The sequence below is a fragment of the Fulmarus glacialis genome, unplaced genomic scaffold, assembly GCF_000690835.1.
Source record: "Fulmarus glacialis isolate BGI_N327 unplaced genomic scaffold, ASM69083v1 scaffold24028, whole genome shotgun sequence".
Lineage (NCBI taxonomy): Eukaryota > Metazoa > Chordata > Aves > Procellariiformes > Procellariidae > Fulmarus > Fulmarus glacialis.
In genome coordinates this window covers 1-13,183 of record NW_009228058.1, presented here as the reverse complement: position 1 = coordinate 13,183, position 13,183 = coordinate 1, and the positions used below count along the sequence as shown (strand labels likewise).

The 13,183-nt window shown below is 41.3% G+C and overlaps 1 protein-coding gene across 1 annotated transcript in view; it reads right to left on the bottom strand.

The window, feature by feature from the left end:
- The window catches only part of DKK2 (dickkopf WNT signaling pathway inhibitor 2), a 42,251-nt gene extending 29,116 nt beyond the window's left edge, over nt 1-13,135 (bottom strand). The window contains exon 1 of the mRNA XM_009583371.1: nt 12,525-13,135. Within this exon, the coding sequence (XP_009581666.1) occupies nt 12,525-12,782 (258 nt within the window). The 5' untranslated portion in view covers nt 12,783-13,135. The remainder of the gene's footprint in view (nt 1-12,524) is intronic.
- Between the last annotated feature and the right edge of the window lie 48 nt (nt 13,136-13,183).

Here is a 13,183-nt window from a genome sequence, read left to right as displayed (position 1 = left end):
AAAGAGAGGAAATCAAATCCAGAAACTGAGTGTCAGTCTCTGTTGTGCAATCTGTTTTCACAGAATCAGCTAAATCTGAATTAGCGAATTCCACTTCAGCTTTTGCTCCTACCGCCTCTATATCTACGGTATCTGGGAAATGACTTAGACACATCTCTGGAGAACAGCATGGGTCCGGTGCTTCCAAAAGGCCGAAGTCAATACATTCATGTGTCAGATACATGTGCCAGGGTCTCCGTCCCAGCTGCACAACACATGATGTGTCAACTGCTTTACATAGGGTGGGTCAGGAAGAGGCTCATTAAAGAGAAACGCTACAGCTCTGCTTGCAACATCTCTGCATCTTTGTCCAGTTTTACACTGAAAAAAAATTACACTGCTTTAAGAAAAGGGTTACTCTGGATGAAGACCAAAACCTGTACAGAAGGGCCAGAGGAACTGTGTCTGGTACATTAGATACAGATCCGTCACGGATCTTTCATATCATTATTTCATTGTTGAGGGGACAACATAAATAATTCTGATTTATCTTTTTCTGTAATAATAATTATAAAAAAATTATTCTGATGACCAGATTCTGACTGTCTTACATAGGTGATGAAAGACAAGCGAGCTCCTTCTCGGTGAGCATGCTTTGCAGCGAGGGAGTCTCAGCCGGATGATTTCCTTTGAGCTGAGTTTCTCTCCTGCGTGGAAAAGGCCACGACCCTGGCTCCCTAAAGGTGCACGGAACCTAATTCCCACTGAAAACATGCAGGGAGTTAGGTACATAAATACCCTTCAAATTCGTCATATCTATAAACAGGCCCTAACCTTTGAGATGGCTTTCTGCGCAGGAGCGTGTTGCACCTCTTGGATAAGATGGGCAATGAGACAGCACGTTTTGCGGAGTAAGGAGCCGAAGTGTGGCATTTCTGGGCAGCATGAGCTTGCGTCTGTGGCCACATTTTTTTTGTGCATCTGCTGGGAAACAGTGCTGGAGTGGAGTGAGTTACATCACTTCTTTGGGTACTGAACTGTCGCCACCATTACGGACGTTCCCCTCGGCAGACCTGAAAGCTGTTGCTGAGCAAGTGAAGATATCATCACGCAGCTGTTACAGAAGATAACAGGTTTTCCCTCATTTTCCCCATCCTTGACCCTTCCATTCTGACCCTTTAGCTGTAAAATAGGCTTCAGTCCCACCAAATTCAAAAGTGACAACTGCACCCCAGATCTCGAACTCATACACTGCTATCATACCTGTTCGTACAACATATACACTGGCTTCTGGTCATCTAGAACCTTTAAAGCAGAGTTAAGACTGCAGAGTCAACACTGTTATCCTACTCTTCGTCTCTTTGTTCCTATCGGAGGGAGATTTTGTGGGTAACTCACTGAGACAAGAGCCCGAAAGTGGATAGCCCCTCCAGTGTCGAATGGTATCTCGGCTAGCTGGGCCTGCCTGTGGTACATGCCTGTTCAGAAAAATGGAAGATTTTCACAGTGCTAATCCCTGTTACACAGACAATCTGCAGCCCATTTGCTATTCCTTTTTGGCTTTATTTTTAACAGGGCCTTAAAACATATTTTTCCTTAAAATGACAACATTCTTTTCTGCCCTCTTTGTTCGTGGGGCTTTGTGCGCTCATAAACAGTTTAAGAGTTCTCTTCACACCTGCGATGCACATGTGTGCCTGTAATAAAGGCTCTCTTATCTATTCTCCACTGATAACTTAAGAGGACAGTGTTTAAGAAAAGGCACCATACTTGCGACTGTGATGAACAAAACCAAACCCAAATCCCAAACCTACAGCAGTGACAGTAAGGCCAGCATGCCTGAGGAAGGCTCATTAGAAATCTGCTTTCCCAGGGACTGAGGGGTGTCTCTAGTTTTGCTCTCTGATACTTAAACCTTCCATAACCTAAGTTCATTGAAGTGCACCAATAACAGAAATGCCCACTTGCATTTTAAATGAACATCTTCTGCCTATCAGGTATTTCCATGCATGAAGGTCTTTAAACATTTTACAAATGTTTTTAATGAATCCATCCAAAATCCCTGTCAAGCACAGGGCCAGATATGTGCTTCCCAGTTTGGTAAATCAGGAAAGCAAGCCGGGGAAAAACCAAACATGAAACTTTGACTTTTAAACTCATTCTTCCAACCACCCAATAATTGTCCCCCTTCAGTGGTCCAGCCAGTTGTTTCTTCTACACTTCCAGTGAAATCCAAAGACAAAAAAAGGTCTTGCATTTTCAATAATAATAATAATAATAACAATAATAATAATAATGCCTTTTAATTTATAGTTTATCTGTCTACCACTGTTTAGATAATAATTAAACCAAGATTTTCATATGCATATAGACAAACACGTAAGCTAAGAAAGCCTGAGTTCCTACATCTGAAATCCTTAGAAAATTTTGCACTACCTAACACATTTTATATATTTGTGCAATACCAAAACTTAGAACCTCCTATTTCCCATGTAATTAAAGATGCATCTTCTTTCCCATTCTAGTTACTTCTTTAGAGAAGTGAAGGGACAGTCTTCCTTATCCTCCTACTAGCCCCAAAGTTGGAGCAGAGAGGCTGAGGGGAAGGCAAGCAGACCTGTGACTCCCTTCCAGCTGGCAAACCCTGCTCAAAGACAGAAGGAAGTGGCCTGTGCCATCCCAAGGTTTTGCTCCATCCTTCCTTGACCTCCCTGGACTCCGTGTTGCTTATTTGGAAGACTGTGCCAAAAATGCTTCCCAATTAGCGTAATCTGAGCTATGCTAAAGCTATGCTGTTACTCAAAAACAACTTGCTCAGAAAATGCCCCCCGGAGACTTGTTTACACAGCGTGGAGCGGATCAGCACGCATTAGACTGCAGTGCCGTGACTTCTCTTTTCGGCTGCCTCGTGCTGGTTATACTCTGCTTGCGCTGACATCACTGGCCGGGCCCCGGCCCCAGCACCGAGGTCTCTGGAAGGAAAACCCTAAGTCCGCCTAACCACAGGACAGTTTGGGATCAGCAAGACTTTCCCAGCCTCTTTCAGCTTAAACACTGCTACAAAGTCAGAGAGAAATTTCCCTCCACAGAGAAAACCTTAATCTTCTGGTTAGACAACACCACACACTACAATTTGATACTTAATAAATTGTCGCAAAGCTATAATACAAGTATTCACTTGGTCACTTATCCTTTTAGCAATAAAAAACAATTGGGACTGAAGTTCAGTTGCAATTTGTTGCAGCTGCTGTGGCAAGGACCCCCTCAGAAAGCAATTTCCAGAGGATTCTTCTTGTTAAAAAGCCATTTCCTTGGCGAGGAGTGGGATGTCTGGAAGATAGCAACGGGGACAAAACCAAGCACAGAAGTTTACAAGCATTCCTGAAGAGCATTTTAAAAACCCTGTATTTATTCAAACAATTACAAAAACATTTTATGCAGCTAAGCAGTTTAGCTCCTCCACCAAAACATAAAATAGACTTTTAAGCCTAACTTTTGATAGGCAGTTTTCCTCATTACCCCTAAGATGACACATGAGGCAGCATCAACACTTGGCTCCACTCTGGAGAAGGTGTGGAGAGAGGATGGCAACCTCCGGGTTTCCTGGTCATTCCACAGCTCCCAGGATTTCCATTCTTCAGTTCTGACCCACACCCCCTCTCTCTCCCCACCACAGGAGTTGGTTGAATACTTGGTTATGAATAATATACATTGCGAATTTAGCTTTGTTGGGAGTAACAGGAACTGAGAGGGTCTGGAAGAACAACTTCCAGTCTCGCTGGGCAACCCTATGGTGTTCAGCTCACACCTTATGGCATGTGGTTGGTTATGCGAGTCAGATGGTATCATTATTACGACCTGAGTGGATGACAAACTGAAATTTAAGAATGACAAGTCTGGTAAAACTGTCATGCTATGCTAAATCCATGAAAGAGTCTTCGCCGCTTTGTGGCTCCCATCATCCGAGGGAGTTAATGAGATAATTCCCCCACAAAGAGAAGACTAATGATGCCAGGCTGTTTATCTCCGTAAACGCTCGTGAATTTATCATCAGAAACACACCAGCCATGCCACCTTCTCTGCCTGCCAAATGGTCACCCTGTTCCCTGATGCAAACACAGGATAGCGGCTGGCTTTTTCTTCCCTTCTGCTTCATTATTATTATTCCTTCGTGGTACTCACCATAAGGTCTCCCTCTATGTGAAAGCTGTATGTTAACTATTGAATCACAATTTGTAACTCTTTTTTATGCCGTTGTCCTGTCTACCTCTAAAAGAGGAAATGGCCATTTGACATCCCCTCTCTCCTTCCCTCCTGCCTGAAGAATGACGGGGGAGATGATGCTTGAAAAAGAAAGTAAGTATCCACCCTCCTACCAAAGAGGAGAAGTAGGAGACTCACAGCTCAGTCTCTGTGTCCTGGACAACCTAATGCCCCACAAGATATACAGAAACACAAACTTTTCTTTTTTAAGATAGAAAACAGGATCCTGAGTCTCCCAGGAAATTCACAATGAACTGGATGGGAAGCAGGCTCTGCTCTCTCATTTTCAAGCAAAAGAGAAGAAACAAAGAAATACGGCAAGTTCTGCATTCTGTACTAGCCCTGCCAGGTCAGGCCAACAGAAGCTTCATTTGGCCATTTTTCACTCAGCTGCTACTGAAGACACACTGTGAAGACAAACTGTCTGCCGAGCCCAAGGCTCCCTAACACCGTCTCTTGCTTGCAGCTCTATGCCATATTGGACAGAGGTTTTTCTCCTTTTAAACCCATGCTCTATAAAAACTATATAAAAACTCTATTAAAAAAAGACTGTATAAGCCAAAGCACCTCTGTGTTATACTCCACATGAACACAACCACGATAAGAAAATCAGGGAAAGCACTCAGGCACACCAGTAAATCTAGCCGTAAGAGCAGGTGGCAGGTGGAGTCTTCCTTAGAACTTGCAGCATTGGGAAGCCCAAAATCTATTTTCAGCAGTGACTTCAGAAAACAACCTAAGCTATTTAAACACACGATCTAGATTTCTATAGCTTCTTTTGAGTTGACATGAATACTTGACACTGGCCATCCAGAGTACTGAGGCTGTACTTCATGAAACACTAGAGTTTTGCTGTTAAAAAAAAAAAACAACCTAAAAGGGAAGTCATATGAAAGCAAAAAGGTCAAATACAAGATGGTAGCACATCTGACAGTACCTTTTTTTTTTTTTTGACACAGCCTAAATCTTTCTGATACCTCTGAAAATGAATTGAACTAAATTAAAGCCAACTAGATTAGTTAGGCTTAGCATTTTGCATTTCTGTTAGTGGTTTTACATACAGTTCTCTCCCCCAGTTCCAAAGACCTTGTTTTACAGCAAAATGTCCAGCTTTAGGATCTTTGCAGGCTGTCAAGAAGTGCACCATTTTCTGTAGGAACACATACCAAAACAAACAATTCTAGAAACTACTCTGCTCTGTGCAAACGGAAAAATAAAGGAGCTTTTCCCCCATCAGATGCATTACTTTCCCTGATGCCATCCTTGTTAAGAATGAAGTCCCAAGAATAAAAGTTTCCTGCTGCAACATAAACATATTCTGTTTGCAATTCCTTTTAAGAGATCTCCACTTCAGGCATTTCAGACTTGCAGGGGAGAGATCACACTGACAGCAAGTCACTGCTTCACCCAACGCAAGCTGCCAAAACACGTAGAACTGAATCCTGTCCTCTCATTCACTGGACCGATAAATATGCTTTTAAAAGCGTGCACAGTCTGGTTCACACTTACATGATGCACAGAGAATGAGGCAGAGGGCTTGCAGAGTGAAGCAACACCTCATTCCCGAGCATGTGCAGAACAGTCCACCTTCGCTTGCTGCTAAAAATGCTAAACCAGTGCCATTTGCACTACATATGTGCAACATGCATGTCTCCAAGATTCATTACTGTGCATATGAAAATTCAATCATATCAAAGCTTAGCTTTAAGAAAGTCCCAAGGGGCTGAACCGTGTTCTTATGTGCTTTGAGGGGGAAAAAACCAACAACTCTTATACTTTTTTTCTTTTTTTGTAGCATTGTCCCGGTCTTTCCTTTAGTAAGAACAAAATAGCTGCTAAATGAGCGAACCCCACATTCCCAATGTGTGTTTATAGCCATTCATTTTCACAACTCAAGTTCTGTTTGTATGAACACAAATGTATAAATCATAGATGGATTTAGGGTCGATCCCAAGAAAACTGTAACTAAGATGAACAAAACTCATCATTTTATTTGAAAACTGCTGTGCTTTGGTCATTTAGTATGACCAAATGTATCCTTTTACGCTGTCGCTCGCTCTCTAACACTACTTTCTGTAGCTCATTCTAGAGCAAAGGATTCTGCAATGGGCTTGGAAGTATCACAAATTCACCTATTTTCACATTTCGTTGTAATTTGAAAATTGCTTTGTTTTAATGAAATTTTCCATTAAAATAAATCTGCCCTTCAGTCAAAAAGGGAAAAATTATACTGAAGAAAAGTGGCAGTCTGGGGACACATTCGGTCGTTGCACATCCTATACTTGATCAAAAAAGAAGAGATGAATGTTCACATTCTGTAATGAAAATAAAGACTTTCGCAGGCAAAATTATTTTTTAAAAAGTAACAAAACAAACCTTCTGATCTTCTTGGCTTTTGTATGGGCTTTTTACATCCATGGATATGAAGCTCATAGAAGCTGGTTTCAACCTAAAGGTACCAGAAACACAGCCTAGAACATAGCACTGAAAGACAAGGATTTCCAAAGAATTATCCTCAGTTCTCTTTAAAAAAAAAAAAAAAAAAATCTACATATACTTGGAGTTTTACCGATGCAGGAAAAGCAGAGAGGTGGCTTCTGGTCTTCTTCCCCATTTCTGTAGTGTCATACAAACTTTAATTCCTCAAATCTATCATAAATGTCTAACGACTGCAGTGCCAACACCGACACAAAGCTCCCCAGCACCGCGGCGGGACACGGTGACAAGCCGCGTGCCAACGAGGGGCCAAGTGGGGGCTGCCGGCTCCAAGTCTGGTCCACCGCACCCTGACTCTTGCCAGCCACGACCAGCGTGTGCATGTGGGCGTAGCATGAGCTTGGCAGGGATTTCTGCAAGCCCAGGCAGGAAGGGAAGGTCTCTGCTGTGAAGGTGTTCTCCAAATTAACATTTTAACATATATATAAAACTTGTTTGGATATACTTAAAAAAATTCTTAGATACACAAAACCTGAAGAGGAAAGCAATGCTCAAAAAACAAACAGAAGCAGGAGCTTCATGGGACTCCTCCTTTGCAGAGTTAAATTCCTCCTAAACGACATTTCCAGGGTGAGGCATTTGTAAGAACAACTGTAAAAGGACCAAAGGCTCAACTGACAAACCATGAGATATGAAGTGCTTGCAAGATACATCCGGTGTTGAGATAATTAAAATCAAAATTAAACTTGTGCTATATTTGCATCTGCAAAGCATCAGTTAATCAAACATAATGAGTTAATCAGACTCATTTTTCTGAGGGCAAAATGTAATCATGCTTCATCATCTTTTGTGTTGTCCTTGACTCTGACAGATTTTGCAGACAGAAACTAACTCTTCCTAAGTATTTGCACACTTGATAGCACATCAGAGTCCTGGAAGTTTTCTAGGCATTGTTGCAAAAATAACAGGAAATAGTTGTAGTAAAGCCACTTTATAGGAGCTTTTACTCTATATTAAGAAGTCAAATAATAATAACAAATTGAAGGGGACACCAAGCATGACCCAGGAAGGAGATAATACTCTGCATCCCATTTTTGCAATCAAGAGACAAGCCACTCGGCTATTTAGCAAGACTGCTGCCAGTAAACCAGTATGTCTCCCAGATTCCTAACAGCAAACAGCAAGAGCAAAGAATACATTCTCTGGTGACCTCTGCAGATTTAGCAATTCTGTATTTATTTTTTTACAAAAAAAACCCCAAAAAAACCAAAAAACCAAAAAAGAAGCTGTTGCTGGATGTAATTTCTAGGTATTGTAATTAATTTATTTTTAATCCCATGGAGAAATAATTTATACTGTCTTGGTTGCTAGCTATTCAAGATATTGTGGTTACATTTTTGGTGTCTTTGGTACATTTTATTGTAACATTCTCAGGGCACTGCAGTCAATTACTACATCTCATGCTGTTTTACTTGCTACAAAGCATCATCCAAGCATTTTCTAGCAAGTCCTTGTGGGTAACTACGCCCTGTTCAAAAAACAGATGTATGTCCATGCGCTGATAGGTATGAGATCAGTGTCAACATGGCCATTTGGATTAATGCCTTTTTGGTTTGGCTTTTGTGGTCTCAAGCCTCTTAGCTCAAGCTGTGGCAGAGTTTAAAAAAAAAATACATTTTTAAAATTAAACCGATTACATTTGGAATACAAAGGCTTAGCTGATATTGGTCTATCGTTCCTCTGAAGGGTTAAAACTTGTCCCAGCTTTTCACTCACTCCTCTCTCCCTCTTTCCAGGCCTCATTATCTCTTATTCAGCCCCACAGTTGTGCCGTGGGGCACTCTCTCTTGGACGTCCCAGTTCTTCCCTTCATTGCTGCTGCTTCCGTCGTGTGCGTGGGGGAAGTGGGAGGGATAGTCCCAACGGGAAGCACAAACCCAACCAGCTATGCAGCAGCAAAGGCACGACTTGCTGGGGAAAAGAGCTGAAAGAATGGCTTTTGGCCAGGACTTGGAAAGGGCAGAAGAGAATAGTGCCCTATAAAGAAGGAAAACAGCTGGAAATAAAGTTTGGTAGGTCTCAGCCTACCAGATCATTAAAGGCGGTTGAGTGCGAAGGAGTGCAAACCCCAGCACTGACGGAGGGGACAAGCCTCAGAGGAGAGAGAGGACTCTCTTCTTGCCCAGAGGCAAGAAGTCAAAAAGATGGTGAAGTGAATTAAAGAGGCTACAGAGCTATCACCCAGGAATCTATGGAACGGCTACACCTTTCAAACACAGCTACGATACATGGGATTTTCCCTTTGAAGTTGCATCCCCATAGATGAGCGAGAGTGCTCACACAGTGGAAGCTGTATCTAACATGCAGAAAAATTAATCCACCATTGTTGCTAATCTGGTCTTTTTCATTTATGACCCTATTCACAGTATTGTATTTATTTAGAGAGATGGTATGTCCAGAACAATTTCCTAGAGAGGCCACAATGCTGAGGTGTTAGCTGTTCCTAGAAGCCATTTCTCTAAATCAAGTTTTGAAAGGAAATAGATGGCCGACAGTATATAGTACTGATCCCCCCAAAAGTAATGTAGGCTAACATGCATTGTACGGTCCTATTTCTGAGCATATTTTTCCCTTGTGCAAATGCTGTAGATACTTTCTGATTCTCTGTGAAATTGAGAAAACATTAACAGTTTGCAGAAAGGGGAAAACAGGAGTGACAGTGAAGAACAGTGAAATCTCACCAATATAGCACGTCAGTGCTTCTATTCTCTGCTGATCCAAGGCAGTAAAGGGAATAAGAACAGAAAATAAATAATATTCCTCAGAAAGACATAAAAATGTAAGTCTTACTAAAATCCACATTTGCCCCACCAGTCCCTCCAGCAAGCCAGATCAGCTTGCTTTGCTCATGTGCGTATTTTCATTAATTTGAACTGGAACTTTGCCTGACAAAGGAGTGCAGGATCTTCCCTTTCTGGGCAGAAGCACTGTAACTACCAGATGAAATACATCAACACTCCAGATAAGCCATGAACTATTGTATCTGTTGATTTATTGGTGATTAAAGACTCCCAAGTTGCTCCTAGTCCCAAGAATTAACATAATTGAAAATGTTATATTAACTTATTAAAGAAATGTTCTGAAAGTGCATTAGTCTACCAAGCTGAATAAGTAAATAGGTTGCTGGCTGATGGCTTCATCAGTTTTGGTGAGAGTTCTCTGATTTCCACTATGTGTATCTGCAGAGAATTGAATGCACAGCTCAGAGCTGTCACAACTGCAACAGCAAAATTCTATTAGTTTTCCTTTAAGCTGCGTATCTTTGGTCCTTACTAAAACTATTTCCTAGTTGTAAACAAGACACTCAACTCACCATTTAATGTTACCAAGATATAAAAGATACTGCTACTTTTGACACATTATAAATTCTACTAATGCAACAGATTGTTTTAGAAAGAAAAGCATAGGCCTGTTCTTTTGGCAAATGACATGCAAAATTTCAACACAAAGTCCCACAATCTAAACAAATCAAGTACTAACCTAATAAGAGAGTACTTTAAAAAAAATTATGAAAATATCATGTCTTAATTAGTTGAGATGTGTGACACCACTGTTAAAAAACGCAGTGGCTTACCAACTCTGCAACTGGAAGTATCAGCAAAGATAAAGCATTATCACAAAAGTAACTTTTTTTTTTTCTTTTTTTTTTCTTTTCTTCTTTCTACTGCAATTCTGTGTTAATTGTGTTCCTTCAGGCAGATGGCCGAAAGTAACATCTACAATTATTGGTAGCAGCTCTGAGTCATTTTCACGGACTACATCAGCGTGAGACCGTGCAGGAGACGGAGACGGAGTCCCAGGGAGAGAGGGTGAAATCAGCACCAACAGCCCTTGACGGGAGGTCAGGCTTTGCTCACCGGGAACCAAAGTCACTGATTCTCCAGAGGTCTTTGCTTGTGCTACAAACAGGACATCTTAACGTGCGTGCCACCTCTTCTACCATTACAGATACTTACAGTGTTGTCTCTGACTTGAAGTGTACTTGTGAGTTCATGCCAGCAACTAGAAGTCCCCAGCAAACAACCCAGGTTGGTAAGTAAGAGGCAAATCTTGCAAATGCAACTGGTGGGCAGTGCAGCTTGTTTTCCAGGAACTGGCTGAATTATAATCAAACATTCTGAACATTGCACTGAATACACATTGAAGTGCTAAGGATGTTGTACATAGGGAAACATGGCAAGACTTCCCCAAAAGGCAAAAATTATATATTGTGCTTGGGGCTGTACAGCAGAGCCCCACAAGTACCCACACTGAAACTCATGTGACTGAGATAACACTCAGTGGGAAAATAGGTCCTATATACTGACTTCTTGTGAATACGCAGAAAACAAAAGAAAACTCAGGGAGAACATATAAGAAAGCCTATCATGCTCCTGTATTTCCTCAAGGTGATTTAACATAGTAATTATTACAATGTGCACTAGGAAAGAGCACAGTACTTTAGTAATATGAAACTTCAGCACAGCATCTGTTACCAAACTTTGCTTAGAGGTAAGGAGAGGCGACCAAATTCTGGGTAAATTATAAAACAATTGAGTGGCTAGGGAAAGAAAGCTTGGAGGAGTTTAAAAACAAATTTCTCACACGGAAAAACCAAAACTACCACCACTGTTATTACGCCTGCACACAAAACCCAAGGATAACATTCAATTATTAGGAAGCTGATGTGAAACGCTTTAGCAGATTCAGTGGATTGCTTGAATCTGCAGCTTCTCTGCCGCTTTAAGGAAAATGTAGGCAAGATACAGACCCTTCAGGCATTAAGTATTTTGCCTTTTTAGTGCTGAATGTTGGCAGCTCCCTTGCTGCTACACTGTTTGTTGCTTATGAAAAGCAGCTGTATTTGGAGGTACTAATAATACCCAATAGTATAAAAATCTGTATTTTCTGAAGAAGTATATCTCCTTCAACACCACGATGTGCAACATCCGTACCATCCAAGTTGAGACTTAATAGGAACATAGAGGACTGATGGCTTAAAATGCTGCTTTATAGTTTACCACAAAGATAGTTGAACGGAGATAATTTTCTATCAGACTTTCAAGTTTCCAAGCAGGGTAGAGAGGAAAGAAGACTGCATAAGCAAGTCAGGGTCTTTTTTTCAAAAGTTTCTATAACATTTTCTTTCTTCCTTACACTCAAACCTCATATTCAGGGTTGTTACTCCCTGCTTATCTCAACTGGACATAACCAAACAAAACTTCCACAACCACTGGAGCATATTCTGGACAAGAAACCTAGAATTTATTCTCTGTCATATTAATTAAATGAATGTGCCTTAAACTATACCACTGGGACAGCATGCTTTTTTATTCTCACCATGGAGAAAGACATCAGAGATCAACTTGCGAGGTGTGATTTTTAAAACCAAGTTTTTTTCACCACTGTAAACACAGTTTTCACTTCATGCTCAAATTTTCCTCACCTATTCAAATTCAATTAATTTAGTGTCTGAGAGTTAACAAGAAATTTCTCCCATTACTTCTAGCAGCCTTTTGAAGGAATCAAACAAAGAAATGCTGAAGATGATATTTTTTTAGATTACTCTGTCTTCCATCAATTATTAATCCTACAGAGAAAAATGAAAGGTTTAAAACCTTCCAACCTCCCACTTGCTCAGTTCTTACCACCAATTATGAGATGATATTGTCCCAGACAACCCCAATGAAGTAAATTAATTAATTTAACACAGTAAAGCTTTGAAAACACTGCGAGGGGAGGACTAGCAATTATTTGCATATAGCACGCAGACGGACAGACACTCGAGCAATGAAGCGATGTCCTACCTCTCCTTGCCGGTGATAGTGCTTGGGAGGTTTTCCCATCTGCTCTAGCATTTTGCCCTTCTTACTGCTAGCAAGCGTCAGTCCCTGGTGGATGCCTGCAGATCTGTTGGTTGCCTGAGTTGGAGCCTCCCCCATCAGGGTGGACTTGATGGAGTTCACCTTGGAGCTGGAGCTGTCTAGCTGGGAGCTCTCCACGATCAGGACCGCGGCTAGTAAGAGGAGACAGCAGGAGCACTTATTCCACATCAGCACGATCATCTCCCCTCCCCCCAAAAGGACTATCTTTTTTTTTTCTCTTTTTTTTTTTTTTTTAAGGCAAAGAAAACAAAAGAGGGAAAAAAAGTTTTTAAAAATATCTCCCAAAGTTGTTAACAAAGCAATGGATTTCAATGCCAGACACTCAAGAAACTGCTGTTCTGAGAGACACGGGAGAAAAATAATAAAAAAAAGAATCCCCTAGGTAAAAAATGTGAAAGTCTATAGGCACTATTGGGTCTGTGAAGTGATGGCTTTTTCCTCCAGGTCCTCGAGAAGTCCAGGCAATTCTTTAGTAACTGAGAGCAATAAGCTATGAGGCAACTGCACCCAAGGCAGCTCCCCACCAGTGCAGTCACCAGCACGTTTGCTCAAGCTTCAGAGGACGAGTGAGTGAGTTACTT